This window comes from Labrus bergylta, chromosome 22 (assembly GCF_963930695.1).
Source record: "Labrus bergylta chromosome 22, fLabBer1.1, whole genome shotgun sequence".
Lineage (NCBI taxonomy): Eukaryota > Metazoa > Chordata > Actinopteri > Labriformes > Labridae > Labrus > Labrus bergylta.
The window spans coordinates 6,654,431-6,681,728 of record NC_089216.1 but is presented as its reverse complement, the minus strand read 5'-3'; the positions used below and the strand labels follow the sequence as shown (position 1 = coordinate 6,681,728).

The 27,298-nt window shown below is 41.8% G+C and overlaps 1 protein-coding gene and 1 long non-coding RNA gene across 2 annotated transcripts; one reads left to right on the top strand and one right to left on the bottom strand.

The window, feature by feature from the left end:
• Positions 1–1,768: 1,768 nt before the first annotated feature.
• Positions 1,769–27,204, top strand: tesk1b (testis associated actin remodelling kinase 1b). The gene is made up of 11 exons (XM_020640363.3): positions 1,769–1,994; positions 2,737–3,386; positions 17,143–17,264; positions 17,420–17,468; positions 17,884–18,030; positions 19,119–19,201; positions 22,629–22,719; positions 23,697–23,780; positions 24,903–24,989; positions 25,076–25,172; positions 25,266–27,204. The coding sequence occupies exons 2-11, from the start codon at positions 3,186–3,188 to the stop codon at positions 26,417–26,419; spliced, it is 2,115 nt and encodes a 704-aa protein (XP_020496019.2). The 5' UTR covers positions 1,769–1,994; positions 2,737–3,185; the 3' UTR covers positions 26,420–27,204.
• LOC114920549 (uncharacterized) lies at positions 22,679–23,928 on the bottom strand. The gene is made up of 3 exons (XR_003808867.2): positions 23,637–23,928; positions 22,900–23,005; positions 22,679–22,808 (listed from the first exon to the last, which is right to left on the bottom strand). It is a non-coding gene; the product is annotated as an uncharacterized lncRNA (long non-coding RNA).
• Positions 27,205–27,298: the final 94 nt, after the last annotated feature.

Here is a 27,298-nt window from a genome sequence, read left to right as displayed (position 1 = left end):
CCAACACATCCCATGACACTTATTTAATGTTATTTAATGGCTTCTGAAATGCTTCCCATCTAATTTGCAGTATTTTGACCAGAAAGTGTCTGTTCAGCAGGTTTAAAGAAAGTCAGGTGGGCAGTATGTGGCCTTTGATTATCTTTTTGTTTTCAGTCATCACATTAATTTAATAGATATAGTTTTGCCTCCAAATTTTTACAAGAAAGTTGCATATAGTTCACCAGTTTCCACCCATTTCCCCGTTGTAGTCAGGCCAGTTGTCTATATACGCAGATGACAGTCTTTCGTTCATTCGCATCTTATTTGCATTTTTTTAACCAGAAAGTGTCCGTTCAGCAGGTTTAAAGACATTCAGGTGGGCAGTATGGGGCCTTGAATCATGTTTTTGTTTTTAGTTATCAAATTAATTATATAAATATTAGTTTTGCCTGACAATCGTTAATAAGAAAGATGTAATATAGTTCACGAGTTTCCACCCCTTTCCCTTTTGCAGTCAGGTCAGTTGTCTATATACACAGATGACAGTCATTCGTTCATTTAAATAGTCCTAAGAGGTCAAACCTTTCAATATTTAAGAAAAAAGTAAACAGAATTTAATCTAAAAGAAGTGTCTTTTGCCCCTTTTATTGGGCTTTTAATCAGCTTGTGACCTCCTCAGATTAATTTTGTCATCCCTTTAGGCATCTAGACCCCCAACCAAGCTTGGATTACCAAATGGGAAAATCTGCCCCAAAGCCCCAGGTTCACTTCAGGTCGCTTTACTTAGGTAATCAAGGTATCTGTAGCAAGAATAATATCAATCAGGGTAGATTCTGAGCCTTAAGGCTATCTGCTACAAATTAATCATTACAGTTTAGTGCTTAGTTGTACACATTCCTACATAGAGCTGTGTTTGGAGTATTGATCAGTCTCCACACATGAAGCTTTTTGAAACTTGTCGGTAAAATGTTACACACAAATGCAGCCCTCGTATCAGAATCTACCTCTGGGATTTTTTTCACAAACCCATAGTGGGTTTTATTCTCAGAAGATACAGGTCAAGACAACAGCAGCAACACAACATAGAGCTATAGACGGACTCATGGGACAATTAATGCTTAAAATCATTATCATCAAAACAGGAAATAAAGGCAATGCGAGTTTTCTTTTATAAAGCACGTTTCAGCAACACAGCAATTCAAAGTGCTTCACGCAAGACATCACAAGCATCACGACAAAGGGAAAAAATTGACTTTTAAGACATGTAAACATCATCAAAACAAATCATAACCAATCACAGAGAAGATTGAAAATGAATTATGTTAACATAGGATCCAAGAGAAATAAAGAAATGTCTATTACATATAAATTAGAAAGTATATTTGCTTTGCATATTGAAGATAACAGGTCATTTTGCTCTTACCAGATACAGACTCACAGGATGGTCTTGCCTAATCCAAATAAAAAAGCTGTCAAGTGTTCAGGACATGATTTAATTATGATCCCAAAATAATACAAGATAACCAGAGATCAACAAAACAAATACTATCTCTATATTGGCTCTAAAATGTATTACCATTCTGCAAAGTGGGATTTTCTAAATATCAGGCTGCATTTGAATAAGTGTCATCCCATATCTAATTCTAATTCTGATCACATCCAGACATATAGGTGAGAACTGGGCCAGCTCAAGCGCCCCCACAGGTGCATTTTTTTTTTTTTTTTTGCACGGTGATCACATGTGGACCCGCCCCTTCGCCTCCTCGCCTCCAATAAAGCGCAGCAGAAGCCACCGCTCCTCTTCCTTAAGGCACAGCGAGGGAAGACGCAGAGGACGTAAAACGAAACCTCGCGTGTGTGTGAGAGTGTGTGTGTGTGGCTGCAAAAGAAAGATGATTAATTAGTAAAACAGAAGCTGGTTGTAACAGGACGCCGCAGCTGATCCGGGTCTCAGAGGACACCGGCGCATGTGGAGGTTGTGGGTTTTTTTGTTTTTTGTTGGAGAAGCTCAGGTGAGTGTGGAGCGCGCCTCAATGCCTTCTAGCTGTCGGTGCGTCAGCGGTTTTTTTTTCTTCTTTTTTTAAATTTCGTGGCATGTATCCGATGTAATTCTGCATTTCTGAGCTTGCATTTGTGTATTTGTATGAAACACTTGTCCGTGACAGACGAGCCTACAAACTCAGCTCAGTTTGGCATCCATAATTCACGACACGCAGGTTCACGCGGGTTCCTGCACGGCATCAGTAAGCTCGTCCAGGCTGACTGTGGATCTTTTAATGTGTTTGAGCAATGTCACATTGTATGAAGTATTCCTGCCCGGGTGATTGGATCGGTTTTAAAGCGTGTGTGTGTGTGTGTGTGTGTGCAGAGTGCAGGAGAGGCTTCATCAACCACTGATGTTATCACTGCTATCTCAGTGAACGTGTCTCACAGCCTCATTAAAGACCTCAAACTCTCCAATGGGTTTGTTTTTCTTCTTAATGACATGATTGATCTTCTCACATGCTCCTCTGATTGTCTCGATGCAGATAGAAGATATATATAAAAACGTTAGTGAAAGGTTCAGGCATGCTGCGTATAAGAAATGTGCGTCATCCGCAGACATTTTTTGCAGTCTTGAATAAGTTGCCACGCTTATCAGGTCATTATTCTGCCAGTTGAGACAGATCAGTCATACACTTCTCCATGATTTAGTGAATTAACGCCCCTGTTTCCGCCCCCCCCCCCCCTCCTCTCTTCACTCTCCCTCTTCAGTTTTAACAGGCCGCAGCGTCACGGGGCGGCTCGTGCGCACTGGAAACCCGGTATTCAATTGGTGGAAGCAGGAGGGGAGCCCCGGCCCTTTTCCACTGCAGGAGGAGGAGAGCACAGTGAGGAAACAGACAGAGGAGACAGCATGAGCCTGCGCAGTTTTTACGGCATGAGGGACTTGATCCAAACTGCGCACTGACTCTGCAGGATGCACCGCTGCAGCTGCGTAGTTTGTTAGACTCCGACGTGCACCAGCTGGTTCCGGACTACAGGAATTAGGCCCCCCAAACCGGGCTCGGACTACAGCTGCGACATTTCCATTGAGAGTTTTTATCACCTCCCGCGAGCTGTGGTCTTGCAGCGAGCCATGGGAAATGTAAACACTTAGTCGGGCTGGATTTTAAAGTACGCACACGTCCCACGTCCCACCTCCTCCTCCTGGGAAGTCCGAGATGGAGATGGGGATGGAGACGGAGAGGGTCGAGTTTGAGCTGCAGGCAGACCCGGAGCCACCCATGCACAGCGTCCACGGGACCAACCGCATCCGGCCGTCCTCGTACCGGGCCCTGAGGAGCGCCGTGTCCAGCCTGGCCCGGTTGGATGACTTCAGCTGCGAGAAGATCGGAGCCGGGTTCTTCTCTGAGGTGTTTAAGGTGAGACAGATGCTGCAGATGTTGCAGGCTCGAGGCTTAACTTGACATCCTCCTGGTTGTCTTGGTTACACCAAAGTTTGTGCCTTAAAATTTAAGATCACATGACAAAAGTGTGAACAGAACTAAACTTTTTCTGTGAGTTGTGATAACTTCCTATTAACTCACATGATCCCCTCACCCTTTAGGAAAGACGTATCTATGGCAACCAGTGCATCCTACACCAAACACCAAGCTGAGAAATAGTCGCTGAATAATTGCAAGCGGAAATTGGTGTTGGAAATTTACCCCTTTACTGTCTCGTCTTTTGTTTTGCACATGTTTGCACTGACCCACATGTTGTGTGAGATGGACATACAGTGTGTCTTTGTAAGTGTAAGTGGATACAGTCAGGACGGGTAGATCTGGCACACGTGTAGGTAAGACTACACTCCCTTTGTCACGCTGCTCTTCACATCCATGGAGACTAATTCTGAGCATCGCCTCATCAATGACCCGCACTGAGCTGTCACATAAAGAGCGACGTGATGGTGTGAGAGATTAAACACAAAGAGGAGCTGGACAGATAGAACAGCATCACTCACTTCTGGATATTAGTCAAATGCATTATATGCAGTTTGTTTACATTTTAGTAAGCATGGATATGAAACAGGTTTCTAGTAAGTGTTCGGGATGCGTTCAAGGACCATTTAGGAAGTATCTCAACATGCTTCATCTTGAGTGTTTTAGGACTTTAGGGGTGCAACTATGACTCGTATAGATCTGAAGTTCCTTATTTAATCAACTTGTCTAAAAACTGCCAGAGAGGTGTTGTCTTTGAGAGTTGTTTTTTCCAACTAACCGCCCGACACTTGATTTAAAATGATGTATGAGAAACAAAAGAATGATTTGAAGAGTGAAGTGGAATACTTTTGGATTTTTGCATTTCTATATAGAGCCACACACTCGGTTTAAAACATATACAGTCGCATTTAGAATAAAATAGGAATATGAACAAGTCTCCTTTTTTAATGAGACTCTGAGCTCAAACAATATGTTAGATTATGGAACTTTATTATCCTGTTTTGGAGACGTAATCAAATGTATCACTTGCTTTGCACTTTGATAAACTGGATGTTTAATTCGAGAAAGTTTGAACCTTGAAACGAGCTGTTTCTGCTCAAAGTGGGTTGATGGATGGGTTTTTGCTGATCTCCAGCAAAACCTAAGTTTGTAATGTTGAATTAATTTTGTGTTTAACTGAAGACAACAAGAACCGACCTCTGAATTTGCAGAAAGAAATTGTGGTAAAATAAAAAGGTTCTTATTTTATCTATAATGAAACTTAGAAAAAAAGAGCGGTGCGGACTGAAGAGCCATCCCTAAAAGAATACTGACAGCATGATTTATGATAAAAGTGATCTCTAAATGCAGACTTTGTTGTGTTATTATCTTAGGGGTGGTAAAATAAATACTCAGGATGATCACAGCTTACATGTAAAAGTAACTGCTAGTGGTGATGCTTAATTTCACAGAAGTCTTCTCGCACAGCTGTGCATGTTCACAGCTGGATTGAGTTAAAGGGCTCTTAGATGAAGTTTGATGGATGTCTCTTAATTGTGATCTGATATCTTTGTTTAGGTCACAAAGGTTTCAGTGTGTTCTTCGTGTGGAGTTCTGGGTCTTGTCTCAAAAATTTCAGAAACCTTTTGAATGTTTAAGGCAAATTTCTAATGAAACTTTCAGACATTTTCCTTAAAAAAAAAAAAATTAACAAATTCCTTTGTTACTTTTAGTTTTACTTTTTTGAAAACTTTCAAGATTTTTCCTTTGCAAACTATTTTTAAAGATTTCTTTTTGGAATAGTTTGCCTTTATTTGGACAGGACAGTGGATAGAGTAGAGTAGGTAATCAGAAGATCGCATAGGCAATGACATGTTGGGAAGTTGCCGCAGGTCGGACATGAACCCAGGGCTAACACTTTTGTACACTTCTAGAAGTTAAAGTGAAATTTCCTTTGAAAACTTTCAGAAATTCTCCTAAAACTTTTGCAAATTTTCAAGAAACCTTTTGACGTTTGCCTACAACTTCTTTGATAACTTGGGGATGATTTCCTGGGAAATTTGGGAATTTATCATTCAAACGTTCTACAACATCTTCTTGAAAATTTGAGTAGAATTACTTTAATGAGTCCTTGACACATTTGGGGAAGTTTGTCCTGGAAGCCTTCAGGAAATTGTGGAGTTACTTTAATGAAACTTTCTGAAATGTTCTTGCGTTGTTTAACCTCTGAATCGTGTTGTTTCTTGTAATTCCACATTAGACGCTCTAAGTGTTTGGCATTTTGCATAAATAAAGGTTTACTCTAACCTTTAGTGGTTCAAATTGAGAATTGGCAAGGCTGAGGTGTTGAAGAGTAAGACTTACTGCTAAGCCTTTAATAAAAATACCTATTCAAGTGAACCTTCATATTATGTAGTAAGAGTCTTTCTGTTGTGAATTCACTCTTTGTGCTCGACTCTCTGAAGGAAAAAAGAAAAAGGCAATTAGTCGTCTGAAGCCACTCCCTCTGCTGTGACCTTTGAATGGCCAATGAGCATGCAAATGTCACTCTGTTTACTGCCACTTTGTGAAGTTGGCACTCAGGTTTGCATTGCTTTGCCCTTTTGATGGTGCCATCTAAATGCAAAATTGTTACCGTGGCTATCAGTCCTATTTAAAAAGTTTGCTGACATGACTGACTGAATGATTGTTCCTGTTTCCTGGATCGGTTGAGAGGAAAAGGCCTGAACATTCTGCTGTTTGTGTATTAGATGTAGCAGTTGCTAACATGTACGTAAAGCTTTCAGGCTCTGAAATGGGTGTCTTACACTTGGACACAAAAGGCTCTGGCCTCCTGCCATGTGTGTGTGACTGTGTTTGTGCTGTTGTTATTGAGCTTCAGCTCCCTGTGCAGATCAATGGAGGCTCGCGGCAGGCAGACAGGGAGCCATTCACCTCTCCATTGTGCAATTGTGCAACCCTTAAAAAAAACAAAAGAGCAAGACAAAACGAGAGGTGAAAGGAAAGGAGCACACGTGTCGAGACAAATCCTTCAGGTGCTGTTTTTCGTCTTCCTTTTTTAATATTCTTCAAAGGGAGGTTCCTGGTTACGCTTGGCCCCTGTGCAAGACTCCGGCTTTTGTTTTGGTTTTTCTATCCCCCTCAAAGTCAAGCGGAAAATCCAAATGCTCAAAAGCAATGAAACGACTTAATCTGCAAATAAAAATCTGCATTTCAGTTAACTATAGGAAGCATTTTTATATGCATCTTGCATGTTTCCCATGGAGGTTTCTTTCAAAATCAAGCTGGACACCTTTCTATTAAGATTATCCTCTTAATGGCTCATTTTCTCTTCTGATAATAAATCCCTATGCTATATGTGCAAATACAGATTTTGTATTTGCACCTGTTGTCATAGAAAAAGGAAATAAACAGGACAGTGTTCTTTCTCCATAATTTACATGAGACATGGAAATAAGACAGCAGCGTTTCAGAAGCTCTTCCTACAGTTCTTCACTGTTGCATTTTCAAGTTAGAAGTCTCGTCTTCTTCATGTCAGCGGCAGCTTGTTGTCACTGTTTGTAATCGCTATTTCCTTTACAAAACCACCATGTTTTTTTTTTTTGAGGAGTTTGAAACAGAATGCCTTTTTTTTTTTTTTTGCAAGAGTAAGATTAGGTGGTTAAAACTACCAGTGTGTATCTGTGCTTTAATCTGTAGCCAGAGCTAAGTAGATAAGTTAGTCGAGCCAAAAGTAACAAATTCAACCCATCAGCTGCATCATGTCAAGCTCGGCTTCTAACACTCTGCATCTTAATCTTATAAAAAGCACAACTGATTTTAAAGCTCCCGTGACGAATCTTCTGTTTGCACTGGCTTTGGCGCCCCCTGTAGACAAAGTGGAACCTCTTATCCTAGCTGATCTTATTACGTCGCAATCTGTTATGGATAATATTTGCGGGGATGTACGCCTAATTAGCCTCAAGCTCATGTAGGCTAAAAACAATAGACCTTAGTCAAATATTAATAATCTGTTTTGATGTCAGGCAGCTTTTCCACGGATGAAAACAAAACTATTATTCTCTCATAAATACTCAAAGCTTTATCTTTTTCTTTTTTCAATGCACCTGGTCGTACCCTGGTTCTTTAAAACACAGCACAGGTAGAAGAAAAGAGTTTCGTAGCTCCGTTCTCTCGATCATTTTGGGTCTGATCTGAATGTCTGGTAATTGATGCAAAAAGTGGGACGTGAAACTGAAATTTTAAACACATCTCCATGAATCACACAGTGAGAAAAAAAGCTAGTCATCATGGTAATTAGCCTGATTAGAGTCTAGTGATGGAGGAAGGTGTGTGTCTGGATGTGTCGTGTGTGTGTGTGGTCGCTTTAATGCACACACACAAGATGTGATGATGATGATGATGATAATTAGCTGCAGGAGAATAATTGGATAAAGAGGGGATTCAAACAGACTGGAGTCTCCATAAGACAAATACTGTCGGGCTGAATGAAGGGTTCATGTGTGTTTATGTGCTTGTTTATGTCTGTGTGACTGTGTGTCAGTGTGTGTGTGTGTGTGTGTGTGTGTGTGTGTGTGTGGCAGCTGCTGGTGACAGAGAAGATGTCTTTCCAAACACAGCCTTGGTGTTTGTGTGTACAGTGTGAGCGCATGGTTTGTGTGTTTCTATATTGTATCTGCTGTAAGCATCATGGCCGACAGTTCAGCATTACGGTCTGTTATCGTCTTCTACAATAGTAAAGTCATTAAACAATCACATTGTATTAGAAAAAGTTCTACATCTTGAAACTTGAGTCACAAATGAATGAAATGTCATTTAAAAAAAAATATTCTTAATTACATTAAATAGATTTCAGTTTGTGTCCTGAAATGTTGAGAACTGCTGACTTCAGCGCTGATTTAAAAAGTTGCTTAAAGTTTATGGAAGTGAAAAACAATTGTGGAAACGGATCCAAGAAGATGTCAGCTGACATATTTAATTTTTTTAATCAGAAAAAGCTCTGAACAGTTGATTTATTATGAGCGATTTTGTTTTTTTTGGGTTGAGCTGGTCGTCGCTGACGGGCTCTTTCTTTTTATCTCGTCGAGTTGATTTCAACCACTTGTCTTGAAGTTGTGGAAGACGCCCTGATTTCGGGACGGTTCCCTTCAGGACGTGTTGAGATGTGACCGGTACTCAGGAAATTCCCGCCGTTGTTACATCGGAGCTGGAAAGGTAAAAAGACAACAAAGGAGGAAAGAAAAACACAAACCGCGATCCATCATCGGCTGTCATTTGTGAGCTTGTGATCCGCTTGAGTGTTCATGGTTAGGCGTGTGTGTGTGTGTGTGTGTGTGTGTGTGTGTGTGTGTGTGTGTGTGTGTGTGTGTGTGTGTGTGTGTGTGTGTGTGTGTGTGTGTGTGTGTGTGTGTGTGTGTGTGTGTGTGTGTGTGTGTGTGTGTGTGTGTGTGTGTGTGTGTGTGTGTGTGTGTGTGTGTGTGTGTGTGTGTGTGTGTGTGTGTGTGTGTGTGTGTGTGTGTGTGTGTGTGTGTGTGTGTGTGTGTGTGTGTGTGTGTGTGTGTGTGTGTGTGTGTGTGTGTGTGTGTGTGTGTGTGTGTGTGTGTGTGTGTGTGTGTGTGTGTGTGTGTGTGTGTGTGTGTGTCCATGTTGCTATTGGATGGTGGTGTTGGTATGGGGGAGCCAGTGCAGACTTGAACGTCAGCTGCACAGTGTCACACTTTTACCTCCTTGTTCCTGCTCTGCTGCCTCTCACTACACAAACCATTTCACTTTGTTTACGTTCTGCACGGACACACAAACAGGGAAACCGCTGAGCCTGTGATGTGCCTGTCTTCACTTGAACCGCAGTGTTTAGTGCTTAAGATATTTCATCTTGACTTGGGATTAAAATAGAGAAGTGTTAGGCAAGAGTTGCACCATTATCTGTTTTCAGACCCCCCCTTGTTTCCAAGGACAGTGTTGTTATACATTTCAAGTCACTGTGTGTGTGTTTGTGTGTGTTTACATCAGTACACAATGAGTGTTTCCTCTCGGTCACATGTTGGCAGTGTGGTCTTCTTAAGCTGAACTTGGAGGAAGGCTGCTCCCCTGCAGGAGGGTAAACAAAGCGCTCGCTGTTTGTGTCTAGTTGGTATTACAGAATTGTTGTGGTGCATTAGCTGTCACAACTTTTTCTTTTGGAAACTTTGGGTAATTTTCTTTTTAAAATCTTCTGAGAACTTTCACTATTAAACTTTCTCATTTTTAAAATTTGGGGGATTTTTGGGGAAAACGTTTTTGCAGTTTCTTACACGTATTCTATAATATATCGTCATATTATTCTTACTTACTCACTGCTCTCCTAAAAAAATGTTTAGTTTCCGTTTGATCCTTAGAGAGATTTCAATATCTTTGAAATCACGATGACTCATGGATTTGAATTGGTGCAATATAACATTTTTAAGATGCAGCAGGACATTCATTTCCCAGAAACCCCCTTGCCCTATAGCTTTTGAGCTTCCAAATAAAACATTATTTGAAGGTAGTTTCAATTAAAAGTCACAAAGACATACTGTCAATGAAAACTGCCACAAAGCGTTCACTGGGCCAATCACATTTCACTTGCAAATTGTTTGAGTCTTGCAAGAAACACATTCATATAACACTGGAGAGTAGATATCCTATGATGCAACTCAGTACAGTCTCTATAACCTCTTCATGTTGTCTTCTCCACCTTTTTTGAATTCTGTGCTTGGCTTCACATATTTCATGTCAGATGTCTCGATCTTGAGAGATCTCTGATGACTTCACTCTGACATCATTGGGGTTATTTTCTCAAATTTCATAAAGCTATTCAACATAAGCCAGGAAACAATATCAGGATGCATGAGTCCAATTATTTCACCAACTGTAAATTGTTACCTTGGGTCACCACCGGTCGTGTGGTTAGTTTGCGTGCTCCATGTACAGAAGCTTAAGTGGGCGGCCCTTGTTTGAATCCAACCTGTGGCTACTTTCCAGAATGTCATTCCCCACTCTCTCATAGAAGAACATATTTGGTTAAATGTTGTGGACTGCCCCTTTTAAAGTTTTGTTCCTCAAAGGTTCTTATCTTTGTAATTCAGATTTCCCTTTTCTTCAAGCTGCCGCTCACTTTGTCACTCATAAAATGAAATAAAAAACAGACGATAAGCAATCAGCAAGTCTGTGATGATAAACAAGAGTTTCTGTGTATCTGAACTCGAGTGACCCCCTCATGTTTAGGCCCGTGCATGTTGTGCTGGAGGAGGAAGGAGGTGGGAGGTGGGGTGGGGGGTGTGGGGATGTGATCAGCCCAGTGCTGCTGTTGTGGAACAGAGCGATGAGGCCACTGTGTGTCAGCTTGTCTGCTACCTGGACTGTTCACCTCCTGGATCAGGTAAGGTTTCAGAATCGTGTGGTGTTGGGTGGGGGTGGGGACCTCCCTGCTCGCTCGCTGATGGACCCGGCCTGGCTGGGCTTAACACACACACACACACACACACACACACACACACACACACACACACACACACACACACACACACACACACACATTCTCACATTCTCCCTTTGAAGCACTCACAATTCTTTATTCTTTTTTTTTTTTTGCTGGTTCTCGCTTTACCAGAGAGCAGAGCCTAAGGCGGGAGGCTTAAGCCCTGAGATGTTTTGTTGGAGAAGCTAATTTTCTCCACACACACATGTAGTGAGTGGAGTCCAGCCCCCTCGGGGACGTTTACTCACGCTCAATTCACACTCCAGCTCATCAAAGCTCACTTGTCAAAGCAGTTGAAGCTTTTCTTGAAGTGCTGATTTAACACAAATTTCCTTTAGTCTTGTGCAAAAAAAAATGCTGCAAAAGTTGCACATGTAAGGGCAAAGATGATTTTATTTTTGTATGTGCCTGGTTACAGACCGGGCAGATACTTTGTCATGTAAATACTGCAATGAATCAAGAACTAGTTAAACATTTACATCTTATTGTTTTGATTTTCAGTCTTACAGTTAGAAAGAATGATCTATTTCCACAAACAGTCTCTGGCTTTTATTTGGAGAGGCTCAGTTATGTATACGTCCAGCTGGTGGGTTGATAACATCAGCTGTGATATAACCTTGTAATTCACAATGGAGAACGATGCCTTGTAGAGTTCACCCAGTGTCCAGAGGCAAAGTCATACAGTAATGTGTGTGTTTGTACATTTTGTTGTGTGGTCTACTCCCCAGAACCTTTGCAACAACATGTGATTTCATCTTTTTCTTAGTCGCAATTCCACTTAAATGTCTGACACCTGAAAATGTTTGTCCACATTCTTTTTAGCTACCCAGTAAAGTTATAGTTATCATATACACAGACATGTGTAAACACAGGGCTGTACTATACAATTTATGACAGAAAGTTCATGCCCTCATATTCTTTTGCATATTTGTGGTGTTTCATCTTTTTTTAGAAAGGGATTTTTGAAGGTCAAAATCCATGAATTTGCATTTTTTTAGGCTCAGATCATACACAAAGGAAGCAGGATTTGGTGTTAGAGTATGGGCAGGGCTGATTTTGAAAGGTGTTTAAGCTAGAGTATGACACAATATTTCCCTTGCAGTTTAATCGTAAAAGAAAATGTGCAAGATGAGAATTTTTTCAGCCTTTTTTTAAGTGGATAGCTAAGTATTTTCAAAATCCAGCTATGGTCCAATACAGAAAAATCGAATGAAACGTGTCAGTTTCATCCTTTAAAACATTTGGCAAAGAAGCTTAAACTCTGTGGAACACGTATCTTAAAAGTCAAACACTTTCTTCTTGTCCTTGAGTGCATCCTCCATCTGCAGTCTCCGACACAGCCTCCTCCTCTCTCTCTCTCTCTCTCTCTCTCTGTGTAGAAGTCGTCCCCGTCTGGCCCCGGGTAATAACAGACATCGCTGCACATGTTGGCTGCACCGAGCGAGAAGCAAAAGATGCCTGTGACCTTTCCTCTGCTGACAGCGGCACTTTGCAAGGCCGAGTGTGTTTGAAGGAGAGATTTAGGGTGTGTCTGGGAGCGTGCATGTGAGCCGAAGTCTGTCGTGTGTGTGTGTGTGTGTGTGTGTGTGTGTGTGTGTGTGTGTGTGTGTGTAATTGCTTCATGTCATAGAGTTTTGCACAGACAAGGGCATCAACATTCCTGTGGAAAGTCCATGGCGATGAGCAGTATAGTGGTTGGCATAAAGCTTTTGGACAAAAAAACAAAACATGCATAGCTCATGCTTTTCAGGGTTGAGGTTTGCAAATGGCGAAACACACACACACACACACACACACACACACACACACACACACACACACACACACCTGAGAAAATGCTGCCCTGTGAGTCAGACACACTCTCATCCTGTAATGATGATGAGTGAGAGGTTGTTTATTTGTCAGGTCGTCGGGACAAAAACAGTCGTGTCTGGCAGCATTGCAATTCCAACCACTGCTGCCTCAGCAGTTGGCCCACGGTTGCACTGTAACCTGCTCATGTGAGTCAGAGAGTGAGTGTGTGTGTGTGTGTGTGTGTGTTTATTAGTGTACTGTATGTGTGTGCAGTGTTTCCCCTAAGTTTAAAGCGTTGGGGGGGGACAAGCTGACATGCCGACACAGCGACACAAACACTTGAAGGAATCTTGGTGTTCATGTGTTACTTTTAATGGCAGCTGTCCTTTTCTATCAGAAAGGTATCCTTAAATGACTTCTTTCCCTGATTTTCAACTCTATCCACTATCCTATCCCTACAATAAAGGCACAAAAAGCCCAAAAATAAATCTTATAAAGGTGGGCGGGGGGGAGCTGTTTGGGGGGCCGCCCCCCTAATATAATGGTAGGGGAAACACTGGTGTGTGTGTATGGCTGTTGTAATTCCAGAAGAGTATCTAAGAGTTTCTTCAAATAAGTGAGAAAGCAGATGTTGTAAGGGGGGGGAAATTAGACAAGGGTGAAGTAAATCCACAGTCTAGTTTGCCATTTGCTAAAATTCACAGGACGTTTATTTACCTCAAGACTCACACTCAGGCAGGGAAGCTTCTTTTTTCAACATACCGGTAATACGGCTGTGTTTCAGGTTTCTGTGAATATAAATGTAGGGAATCAAAAAATAAATTTCCCCACCTGATTATCACAATTTTAAAGACCATGAGAAGATAACAAAAAAATAATGTTTAATTAATTAATTGTTTCCAATTAATTGATATGTGAAAATTGAACCTGAGGGCCACGTTTAGGGTTCATGGGGGCCGCATGTGGCCCCCGGGCTGCCAGTTGCCCACCCCTGCTATTGAGCTATCAAATGTGTTTCAACATTAATATATATAAACAAGCTAATACTAAAGTAAGATGTTGAATTGACTGCTAACATTCATCTTGTTTTACAGGATACAGTAGAAAAAAGATTCCTAGCTTGCGATAATGAAGTGGCTTAATGCTAGCGTTAGCTGTGGTCTGACCGTAGCTAACAAATATTCCTAGATAGAAAGATACAATAGAAGAGTGGTTTTAGCTAGGAAGCATAATTGTGGTCTGATTATAGCTTCAAAGTCATCAAAGAAGTTTTAACTTTAATAGTTATGTTAGCTAGGCAGTGGTAAAAACAAACTCCATGATAGTTTTTCAGATGCTACGGCGGAAAGAAGTGGAGAGTCGCTACTTAAAGCTGGTTCATAACAGGTTATGAAACAGACTATGTTGTTTTAGCTTGAAGTATGGCCCAGTGTCTCTCTTTATTTCTCTCTTTCGCAAATTTACCTCTACGTTTATTTTATTTGCGACCTAGAAGTCCACATGACAACCTGAGCGTGACATCAGAGGAAATTTGACGCCGTGTGAAATGTGGTGAATGGAAGCAGCAGGTGACGGTGCGTGTAAGGAAATCTCGAAATCGGCAAGATTACCTAATTTTACCAAGCTGCTCCAACCGTCATTTTCCTCCGAAGTGCTGTAGATGCGTAGAGAGAAATGTGATTTAACATGTCTGCATCCGCATGTGTGTGCAACACTTTGCCAAAGGCTCCAGTGGCTCTGTGGAGAGAGAGGATTTAGAGCAGCATAGATCGACTCCCAATGACTGGAAGTTAAGATGAACAGGGCTGCCCTAGCCTAGACTGTGTGTGTGTGTGTGTGTGTGTGTGTGTGTATTTATAGCATTACTCGCTGAACTCTACCCTGCCCTGTAATAGGCTTTGTGGTTTTTTTCTATCATCCCCACTCTGATCCGGAGCCTGATCTATGCTAACATGTCACACTGACTTCATCTCCGGTTTTGACCTCTCACACACACAGAAAAACTCCCCTCCTCCCTCATTCAGACTTTTTCACTGCACACTCATGCCGTTAATGAAGAAACAAAACATGAAACTGTGCAAGCTCAGCTTTATTATTAGGTCTGAGGGACATTTGGTTTGCAGTCATGCATTAAAAGACGGATTACTGCAGCAAAAATGCAAATCAGCTGTTGTATGAATGCACAGAATATCATTTTGTATTTCCCCTAATGCCTGCAAAACTAATGCCAATCACACCAGCCTACTGTTCTTTTATTTAGTGCTGATAAGTGATTGATAGCATGCCAACAAGCTAAACTCACATGGCCTGTTTATCGGGAAGTACATTGCATTAAGGGAAAAAAATTGTCATGAGCATGTAAGCAGGCTGATTTAGCATCAAGCTTGATTTGAGGGTTCAACTTGCCCCAGCTGTATTCTACTCATGGAGTAATAAACACTTTTAACATTTTACATACAGAAAATATTCTAAGAACATAACTCTATGTACACATTTTAGTTTATGTTTCTATGGCTCAATCACAAAGCTTTTAGGGTTTTGATTTTATACTGCGGTTTTAATTAGGTGGGTAATAGTTTTCCAACAATCGTCTTAATAATTTGCTTTCTCTTACACACTGATCTCTCCAAAGTGGCTAAGATGATTTTTGCCTTTCAAACTGCCTTTGACTCGTCCATCTCCTTTTATCTTTTACAACTTTACCTTCACTCAGAATTGTAATGGACAAAGGGTCGTAACAAATGAAGGGATGACATAGAACTGCTATGGATTGCAGTGAGGTTTTAATAGCTTTAATACCGACCCGTACTTTAAAGTTAATATATTGGCACATGAACAAAAATGTAACCGACTATTTGAAACGATTAAAGGGTTATTAAAATAACTGATGACCATAATCACAGCTGTAAACAGGCTTATCGTTGTTCTAGTGATCTTAGTGATCATGTTTAAGAAAGATAATTCATTATGTCATAATGAAGTGTTAAACAGATAAAGTCTTTAAACACATAATGTAATGAAAGTAACAGACGAACACTTTAATAGTATCTAATGCCGGCAATGACTCACATACAAAACTGGACTTTCTCTCTGCAATCACATCACATGCAACATCACATGCAATATTCACACACGCACACACAAACTAACACACACACACAAACTAACACACACATACAAACTAACACACACGCAGACAAACTAACACACACACAAACTAACACACACACAAATTAACACACGCACAAATTAACACACACACACAAACTAACACACATGCAGGCAAACTAACACACACACAAACTAACACACACACACAAACTAACACACACACACAAACTAACACACACACAAATTAACACACACACACAAACTAACACACACACATACAAACTAACACACGCAGACAAGCTAACACACACACACAAACTAACAAATGCGCGCACACACACACACACACACACAAACTAACACACACACACAAACTAACACACACACACAAATTAACACACACAAACTAACACACACACACACAAACTAACACACACACACACAAACTAACACACACACACACACACACACACACAAACTAACACACACACACACAAATTAACACACACAAACTAACACACACACACACAAACTAACACACACACACACACACACACACACACACACAAACTAACACACACGCAGACTTACAGACACCTCTGACTTCTTCCCTTTGCACATTCTGCCGTAGTGTTCAGTGCTCATCTGCTGCTTGTGAACGTTTCTTTTGGAAGTCAAACTACTTGCCAACCAAATATACACTAACATACAGACTGAGAAGGGGGGGCGGGCGGGGAGGGGGGGGGGGCATGCCACGTCACCATGGTAACCATACCAGACGGAGCCATTGCCATGACAGCCGGTTGGGGCACAGACGCAGCGAAAACAATTAAAGAAACCCGACTGACCTGCTCATGTTTCATGGACACTTTCCAAAAGCAGATGTTTATTTAACTCAACAGCATGACATAGTTTCATTTTAATCACTTGACACGGTGTTAACTGATGAGTGATTTATCTTTTAATGTTTTCTTTTTGGTTATGAATACAATGCCTGTTCTGTTCGATGTGAGAAGGTGCTCTGTTATAAAGCTCCTGTGAGGAGGTTTCTGATGGTTATGAAACAGACTGAAATTAATACTGATGACTCTCTTTGACCTACAAAAGCAAACAAAGAAAAAAAACAAAAAAGTTGAATGCTTCCATTTTGTTATTTTTGATGCAAGTGCTTTTTTGTCAGATTTTTGGTTAAAAAAGTTATTTTCCTGAGCTTCATTTCTATTTGTGTAAAAAGAGTTGATAGCTGTCATTTTTAAAATATTTTTCTGTGAAACAAAATACGAGTTGTTTTGTGCTTATCTCTATGTTTGGATCCAGGTGCAGCATCGTGTGACGGGTCAGGTGATGGCTCTGAAGATGAACATCCTGGCCAGTAACAGAGCCAACATGCTGAAAGAGGTCCAGCTCATGAACCGACTGTCACATCCAAACATACTCGGGTAAAAACACTTCAATTTGTATCCACTCAACCTGCATCCTTTTTGATATGAAACTTCGGCACTGACTGGATCTCGTTTGTCTGGTCCCCGTGCGAAACCTTGACTTGTTATGAAATGTAATCCTCTGTTGTTGTGTGTTTGTGCTCCGCCTGCAGGTTTATAGGAGTGTGTGTCCATGAGGGGCAGCTTCACGCTCTCACAGAGGTAAGACCCCACTTAACCTGATGCTCAAATGAAAAGTTCAAAGAGATGTTTTAAGAACCACACTTAATGACAGCACAAGTGTCAAATCAGTCAAATTAAAGTCGCCCACCGTAGCCTCGCCATCTTGGTTTGTTTTTTTTAGGACGCAAGTTTTTCTGAGACAAATTAAATGAGTCCTTCAGTAGCAGTATGAAAACGCTGTGAACTGATCAGTGGGAAAAGACTATAAGAAGAGAACATTAAACATTCACCGATGAGTGAGACATCCTGATCCCTGTTTCCCAGAACAATAAGTGAAGCATCTTTCAAATCAACAACCAAGCGATTTCAGCGTGTCAAACTCATTGAGCGTCATTTTGTGTGTCTATGTGTAATTATTAACTCCTTCCTATTGTCACTCCTCCTGATGTTTCAGTACATCAACGGCGGGAACCTGGAGCAGCTGTTGGGCAGTGACATGTATCTGTCGTGGAGCGTTCGGCTCAGTCTCGCTCTGGACATCGCCCGAGGTCTGCAGTACCTGCACAGCAAGGGCATCTTCCACAGGGACCTCACCTCCAAGGTAACCACACACACACACACACACACACACACACACACACACCGGTGTACAGGACAGCACACACATCAGTAAACAGGAGCACATACTGATACTCCTCAGGGATTTCTCCACTCAATTAATGCAATTTCTGTTCATAAGATTTTGAAGCACACAATAGTGACCGGGTATTTGCTGTGACATGAACCCACCAACCCAACATGGGGTTAACTGCTTCTCTTTAAAGTACATTTTAGAAACAGTAAAAAGCTCTTAAACACATTTAAGACCTTGCAGATGCATCACAGGTCGTCCAACTACATCTGGTTATAAAAGTATTACAAAATCTCTTTCAAGCAACAATCTGTAACTCTCGCACCTTTTAAACAGTAGCTTCAAAGGATGATCTAGTACTACACTAACTTTCAACAGGGAGACCGGTGTCTCTCCCATGTCTACAGAGCACCCCAGTCACCTATTTACTGCACTATGTAACTTTGGCAGCAGCCTTCAGCTACAAAGCAGCCAGTTAGCTGGTTGGAATAAGTTTTAAAGGTGGAGTACAATGTTGTGTAAAAAAAAAAACCTCCTATGTGGCTCTTATACTCTGTTGTAGGAGAAACATGAGACAACTCTTATAAAGTCCAGTGACAAAGTATTTATTCCTCTTTATATCAAATAGAAGACACTGTGTTCACCCTCCTGCACGTTTTTAAAGGGAAATAGTGACACGCTGGAAATGATTTGCCTATTATCAAAATGATCTATGGAAATATTGTACTAGAGTGCTATTATAGCTACTACAGAGCTAGCATGTTGAGATGTCTCTTCAGAAGGAAAATGTCAGAAAAATCAACCACTAATGTTCATTTGGGATTAGATTGCATGGATTTAAGGTCTGGAACTATCAGCAGATTGTTGCTCCAGGGCTGAAAATGTATGACGTCACTTGGAAAACTTTTGTAGTAAGTAAAAGCAAAGCTTCACAGTTAACTCTTACATCACTGACGTAGAGAAGCGTATTGTAAGGAATGTTCTCACACAGACACACACACACTTAACAGCAGTAAACAGTAAACTTGATGGGTGTGACCTTTGACCCCTGTTTGCAGAACTGCCTGGTGCGCTGGGAGGGCTGCGTGTGCTCGGGCGTGGTGGGAGACTTCGGCCTGGCTGAGAAAATCCCAGATTACAGGTCAGTCCGTAACAGTCCATTCATCGAACCTTCTATCAAAACAGTGTGATAAGATAAATCACCCTCAATAAATCACATTCCTGCACTTCTCTTTTATTTATCTTCATGTCGTATCTGCGTGAGCAAAGTGTCCACAAATGTCTCCCACAGCCTCAGTCGAGACGCTCACAGGGGACAGACATTACTCACACCAAACCCCACTCAAGTTTTTCCGACGTGTTCACACACTTTGGGGAACGATTATTAATATCACTTTAAAGTCAGGGGGAGGTTTGGTGGCTGTGTGTTGGACTCGCTGCTCTGTGGCTTCGGTCTCATTGTGTTTGCAGCTGTGTGTGTTTAATATGCAGTGACATTTATGTGGCACTTACCACCATCAATTTACTGCAGCCCTGCACAGACCATAAAGACGCAGAAAAAGTTACAGCAATGAGTTTTATTTCCTTCGGCTGTTTCTCCAGTAGTGACATCACATCTGTTAGATGAACAAATTCCTGTAATAATAGCAAATCGAGGACAGAGCGCCAAGCCTGAGAAGGTAAAGTTAGGAATTAAACGCATAACTCGAGTTAAAGATGGCTGTAAAACATAACCATATATAATACATACTGTAAAGGTCACATATTATTATCCTTTTTAACAAGTTTAAATAAGTCTCAGAGCTCCCCAAAACATGTTTCTTGCTAAAAAATCCACTCTGATCCTGTATTTGATCATGCCTATAAACCCCTCTATTTCAGCCCTGCTCAGAACAGGCTGTTTTTGTGTCTGTACCTTTAAATGCAGATGAGCTGTGTCTGACCACACCCCCTCTCTGGAAGGGGATGTAGCCTAGGCCTTTTTTCCCACCATGTCCGATTGTTTATGGTGAGAAGGTAGACTCAGAGGTCAGAACAAACACCTAGCTGTGGGAGTGTCACTCACCTGGGGGAGGGGTTACTGCCCTTTGTGATGTCACAAGGGGAAAATCTCGAAACGGCCTGTATATGGCACAGATAAATGACAATATGATAGCAATCTTTACTTGTTATTACTTAAATGTTCTTATAGAACAGGTGTTGGTTTAAGGAAATCATTTTTTTTCCAATATTCATAAACAAATATAAGAAATTAAAACTTGGAATTCCCAACTCCTTCAGTGCTCTTTGTTGAAAGTCTTCTAGCTTTTTTAATTGTCTAAAAATGTAGACACACGCACTCACTCGCTCATGTACGTCCCATTAGCTGCTCTAGTGGAAGCATGCTATCTATTCTGCGCTCATGTAGTAAACACACGAGTCTCTCTGAGACGACGCAGCTGCCACTGTAACCCAGCCTGCCCTTTTTTTTTCTGATGCGAGTGTGGGTTTCCTTTGCCCCTCTTTGCGTTAGGTCACCTCTTGTGTTTACACAAGTGCGTGTGTCATTTTCAGGAGTTGGAAACTTTTATCTCCAACTACACTTGGTTCTGGCTTTTGGAAGCGTGTCAAAATTAAAGAAAGTGAGGAAGAAATGCAGGTTACATCGTCTAGACAGAAGATAGGATTTCAATATTTGTCTTTATGTGTCTGTCATTGTGTACTTTATTAATTCCTGCCTCTATTAAACACAGTATCGTCTGTTTGCTCGACGCTCTTTTTTAAATAGCAGCTGTTGAGCTGTCACATTCAAGGGCATGTTTGCTTTTCTATTGAATTCAAACACTGTCGTCTCTTATAACAATAAGTGATATTGACAACCCTTCTTCAGCGTGTGTTTGTGTTGGAGGGACACTGTTGTGGTTGTGGCATGAAGGAAAGGAAGAGAAGAGATGAGGGGGGGGGGGGGAGAGGTTTAGGAAAGAGCTCCAAATAAGGTCAAACTATTCCACTCGTTCCTCCTGTATTCGCTCTCGCAGGATCTCTCCCGTCCTTTACGTCCTCATCTCTTTTTGTGTCGCTTTAACTTTTTTCTGTTTATTTTTTCCCAGCATTCCTTTCTGCACACGCTCGGTTTACTCGTCTCTGTCATTTCAGTTTTTCAAATACTGTTTACGTGTGGAGACTCGGACCGTCTCTCGTCCCTCCTTTCTCTCTCTCCTGCAGCCTCTTCCTCTGCTGTGTTTTTGCAGCATCATGGCCCACAGTAGCAGATGGAAATAGCACAGAGAGGAAGTGTCTGACAGCAGGGTGTATGTTATTGTGTGTGTGCGTGTGTGTGTGCATGTGCATGTGTACGAGTGTGTGTGTGGCCTTAAAAAAAAAAAGGAAGGAACACTTGAATGTTAAATATTTCCCAATATCTGCGCACAACTGAAAAACACTGCGGTGTCTTGGACACAGAGGATGTGTGTACAAACATTAAACCTCTGAATAGGTTCTGTGTTTTTGAGATGGAGCGGGATGTCGGTTTGTTTCACAATCTTTGTGCAACTTGTTTATCTGCGATGATCGTTTTGTGCAGGTCTACTAAATGGAGAATGTGTTTTCTTCGTTTCTCATGCAGGACTGAGTGGACTTTGTGAAGTCTGAATTTATTTTCTTATTTTCTTTTGTGCACTGATTTAGTTGTAACTGTTGACCTTGAGTCTTTGTATTTGTTGTGTTTTTTGTTGTTGTTTTTTTTTCTAAATAATATTGCCTTAACAACTATGTAAAGCTACTACACTTAAAGCGTAAGGTGACATTGACACGCTGGGTTTCTCAAAGGAATCAGGCAAAAATATCTTCAATAAACGTTCACTTTAGTAAGGCTGCAACGATCGATACACCGCTAATTGTTTTGTATTGTCCAAAACCGAAATACTCTTCATGCTTATAAACGACAGAGAAAAGCATCGAACCACAAAAAAGAACAAAAAGAAGAAGTAGACGTTCTTTATTAATCCTTCAGGGGAAATTTGTTATTGATCTTGATACATACACATAAAGGAATAACACACATGCACAAACAGGATCCTATGGACATGCTCAGATGTTCTTCTTGACATATGGACAAGAAGTTGGGGGGGTCAGTGCCTTGCTCAAGAGCACCTCTGCAGAGCTCGAGAAGTGAACTGGCACCTCTCCACTAGACCCATTTTCCAGTCTTTCGGTTTCAACATACTGAGAGAAAAACCATCACATTTCAGAAGGCCGTGGGTTTGAATCCGACCTCTGCCCTTTGCTGTATGTCACTCCTAACACATCCTGTCTCTCTACAGCTGTCCTGTCTGATAAAGGAAACAAGGCCCAACAATTTACATAACAAAAAAAGATCATTTGAAAACTCAGATTTTAGGAAACCTTTTTAAATTATCACAGCGCTGTTGTCACATTTTCTAAAAACTTGATTCTTTATATTTATTTTAAGTCACACATGAGCATTATTCTGACTCTCTGAAGGTTTAAACTTTGTTGAGGCGTTGTAGTTTTCAGAACAGAAAATAAAGCTAACCTTCTCTTCCCTCCATCCTTCTCTCTCTACGCAGTGAGGAAGAGGATCAGGAGCCTCTGGCTGTGGTCGGCTCCCCCTACTGGATGGCCCCGGAGGTGCTGAGAGGAGAGCTTTATAATGAGAAGGTAGTGACGGAGCGTCTTCCTCATTAGCCTTCAGCTGCAAGAGTTCAAGGTCCAGTGTGGGTGTGATGAAAGCAAATAAAACCAGAGACCTGTCAGTGAAGTGAAGCAATAAATATTGAATAGATCCGTTATGTGGAAGGCAAACAGGAATGTAGTTATGTAAGCGGTCAAATTGACGACCTTTTGTTGCTGCTGTTTTTCCTGTACAGCTAAGCGGGAATCATGATGGCCTGTTTGGGTTTCATTTTGGACATGATGATTATATTTGAGAGGTTCTGCAGACGGTCTGGACCCAGAAGAAACTACAGATTAGTAGAAACAAGATCCAGCAGGCTATATGGATTAGACTGAGAAGTCTTAACATAGTGCAAATTAGATAGTCCTTTATTGATCCCCGGTGAGGACATTCAGGTGCAGCAGTAAAGAGACAAGAAGAAGACCATGCATACGAGTACAACTAGATGGGAATAAAATAAAAATACAATGCATTTACAACTATTGCATAGTAAGAATAAAATAAACTATACACCCATTAACTGCCAAACAAGAATTATACAGAACATTCAGACATGACGTGCAATAAGTGGCAAGTTGAAGTGACCGGGTATGAGATAAAGTGAGACAAAAGAACATAGCATACATCAGAGATGCAGATATTCCTATCTACAATTAAATACCTGCATTACTTGGATCACTTTTAAAATAGTGATCTGCAAGCTAAATTAAAGAGTAAATAAAATGATATTTTTTACAGTTGATTTTAGTCAAGGGAGCTCAATAAAATGTGTAATGAGGTTTGGTTAAAGGACAGCCAATTAACCCTGTTACCATAGCAATGAAAATCTGATCCATGATAAAAGCACATAGATTAAAGATGTATGATAAATTAAATATATGTAATGGTGATAGTTTTCTACCTGTTTGGACTTCACCTCTGTGTGTACTCTCTCTCTGATCCACACGTCTTTCTTCTGCAGGTGGACGTGTTTGCATACGGGATCATCCTGTGTGAGACTATAGCGAGGATACAGGCTGACCCCGACATCCTGCCACGCACTGAGGTACAGACGACAATGTTTTCATCAGATAATCATCACCCTGTGCATGTCTCATCTCAGGCCTCTTTATCATAGTAGTGCCTGCACACCATGTTTTATAATAAAGGCATTAGTGGTGATAAGAAGTCTTTGTAGGAGTGTTTCTGATCTGCTGCCAAAAGTGTTTCAGCATTTCATAAGAACCTCCAGCACATGACGGTTGTGCAAGCAGAGATGTCAAAATCACTTTAAGCAACTGTTTCACCACAACCTGAATGATTTTGAAAATATTTTAAAAAAAAAGAAGGAATAACTACTGTTCAGATGTTGCTGCTTATTTTCAGTTTGGACAAACAGGAAACTTGATTTCCTATTAAATGGGAAATTGTAGCGTCTCAAAAAAGTTCCTGCAAAATGGCTCGATTAAAAATGACAAAATTCATGTATTACCTTTTTTAAAGATGTGTGGCTCAAACGCTCAAATTAAAGCCAATCCCAATTGAAGGTCCCAGTCTCTTTTTAGTAGCCTCATTTTTTGAAAAATAGAGGCATCGCTCAACTAGAGGCCCAGATGCATTTAGTGATGAGTCTCCTGCTCGTCAGAGATGGATGTAAATCAACCAATTCCACATTCTGGTTTTTATGTGTTCTGTGTATTTAAAGTGTGAAAACAAAGGATATTCAAATGGTAGTATAGGCATTGAAAAAGCTTTATTTTTGTAGAGGTGCAGGACTCCCACAATGCAATGCATCGACCAAATATATTATAAAAATCTTGGAATTAAAAAAAACATCTTACACTCTTTGTGCAATGGCATCTAAACTTTGCACTTTGACTTGTTTTTTTTTTTTTTTTTTAATTCTGGCATCTTCCCAAGTTTGCAAAAACACAAAATGAAACACTCATATTTCACACAATTAGTATGCAATGTGGATGTAGGACACAGTATCATTATGAGGTTTAAAAAAGGTGCACTTCTCCCCCTTGTGGCCGTTTAACAGTACAGCAGCTGCTGCTCTGTCTCCTGTAACTAGGTCACATTATCATAGAGGAGATGATGGTGGAAGGGGTAGTTTTGCACGGCTCTTTAAAACTCTCTCAAAACATCCAATGAATAATCATTTTGTGCTGTTTTTCTTCTTCAGGACTTTGGTCTGGATGTGGAGGCCTTTCAGCAGATGGTGGGCGACTGTCCGTCAGACTTCCTGGAACTTGCCGTCTCCTGCTGTAATGTAAGAAACATCTCGGCCTCCTGTCTTCACTGCAGTAATTAGCACGATCTGTTTAATCGTTAATGTTGTTTTCTCTCTTTGACCAGATGAGTGCGAAGCTCCGTCCATCCTTCTCCCAAATCGTGTTAGAGCTGGAGAGGAGGCAGGCTGACAGGAAACAGAAGGATGAGCCATCAGTCAAAGGTGAGTCATCATCAGATGCTTTATAGACAACAAACAGTAAATTATGTAGGCCCTCTGTACTAACACTTTCAACGTTCCCATGTCTCTTTAAAGCTGTTTGTCCTGCTATTGGACCCCTACGACGGCGATCCCTTGGCCTCCCGTCTGACCCTCGCCTCTCCCGCAGCAAATCCGACATGCTCCACCCCCAAGACACGCCCCCCTCTGTTAAAATGGCAACCCCGGCCCGGGTCAACCCCTTCTCTCTGAGGGAGGACCTTAAAGGCGGCAAGATCAAGCTGTTCGACACGCCCAGCAAGTCGGTCATCTCCCTCACCTTCACCCTGCCGCCTCCGCCGGACTGCGACGACCCCGCTGCGTCGGAGACCGAGGGTGTGGAACAACCGAGGAGGCACAGGCGCTGCCACTCGCTCCCCTGCACGCCTCCTCCGTACCTCACGTCGGCGCCGAACACCGTCCTCATGGAGGAGGAGTCCCAGTCCGAGATGGATTCGGTAGATGTTGAAACGAATGGAGTCAGTGAAGATGAGAGACTGTTGGAAGAAGAGAAGGAGATTTTGGACGGGAGTGGAACTAATCTTGGGGGTGACTCGGGTCTTCCTCTCTCACTGAACCAAGAGGAGGAGGAGGAGGAGGAGGAGGAGGAAGAGGAAGAAGAGGAGGAGGAGGAGGAGGAGGAGCCAATGGACTGCACCAGCTCCCCAGAAGCACAAGACAGCACTTCATCTCCTTGCTCCAAACTTTCCCCCCCTCCTTCCCATTCTTCGACTCCTAATCAACCCACCGAGCCGCCATTCTCGAACGGGTGGGGCTCTGCTATTTCAAACGGGCCCCCGTGCCTGCCCCCCCTCTCCAACTTGGTTAACAACAATGTGGTTGTGAGTCGACCTTTGGGATGGAGCGCCGGCAACACAACGAGCAGTCCAACCTCGACCAACAACAACGGTTACCACTCCCCTGCCAGTGACCCGGCCGGCTTGTCCCCGTTCGGCTCCGGCAGCGGACACTCTCTGGACCAGGAGGAGGTCATATCGTGTCCCGGGTGCTGCCTCGCCGGACTTCGTTTCCCTTCGATGTGTCTCAGAGCCCCGCCGCGCAGAAATCCCTACAAGAACTTGAACGGGGACCACGCGGCCTCACGTGGGCTGCTTGGTCCGGGACCCAAAGGACTTCCCCCTTCCCCTACACCCACTACAACCACCACCAGCCTGGAGCCGGGACTCGCTTTGCCAGGGGCGCAAACATAAACTGTAAAGTGTGGAAGCTCTGCATCAAAAGCTCCTTCATGGAAATTAAGTGGGCCTCCTTATAATTTGCACAGATTTTAACGCAGCAATACCCTGCTTATTTTCTCGACGAGGTTTTTTGGTGCAGGTGAGGCTCTAGGTTTCAAGATCTGGAGCCTGAACACACTCTCCAGGTTGAAAACTGTGGGACAAGAAACTGGTATCACGTTGCACTTCGCCCTCTGCTGGGCTGAGGGTGGAAAAAACTCCAGATATCAGCAGAGCCTGCGTTGATCCGACTGATTGGCAGCATCCAGAACTGTACGGCATGTGAACACTCCAGTTTGGGGCCCCAGTTAGTTTTGTGTGTATATTTGCAGATGTAAAGATTCTTATGACTGATGATATCGATGATCATGATGCTGAAAAGAGGAATGTTGAGCTTAGTATTATAACTGCTGCGATTACTTTTCATGTTTTGGTGCTGTTTTTGAATGAGCAGGCAGTTTGGCTTTAATGTATTTGATTATCAAGAGGTGTATGGTGCACTGCTGGGATGTGTGTGTGTGTGTGTGTGTGTGTGTAAGAGAGAGTAACAGTATGTGTGCAGTACACCGTTCTTTTGTGGCTGTATGATCTCTATTGGCCTGTTTAAGCACTTCAGCGTTATTACTGTTGTTAATAAGGAAAATATAATATTGATGTCATAATTACTTTTGTGAATGAATGGTCAAAGACCTGCTTAAGAGATGTACAGATTCTTATTATTTAAAGATGACATTGAATAAAAAGACAGAATGAAGTGACGTCCTCCTGACATGCACCTGCTTTTTTAGCCATAGCATTTATCTATGGTCAACTAGGGTCAAGTAAAATAGACTCTCAACTGGATTTTCCTAT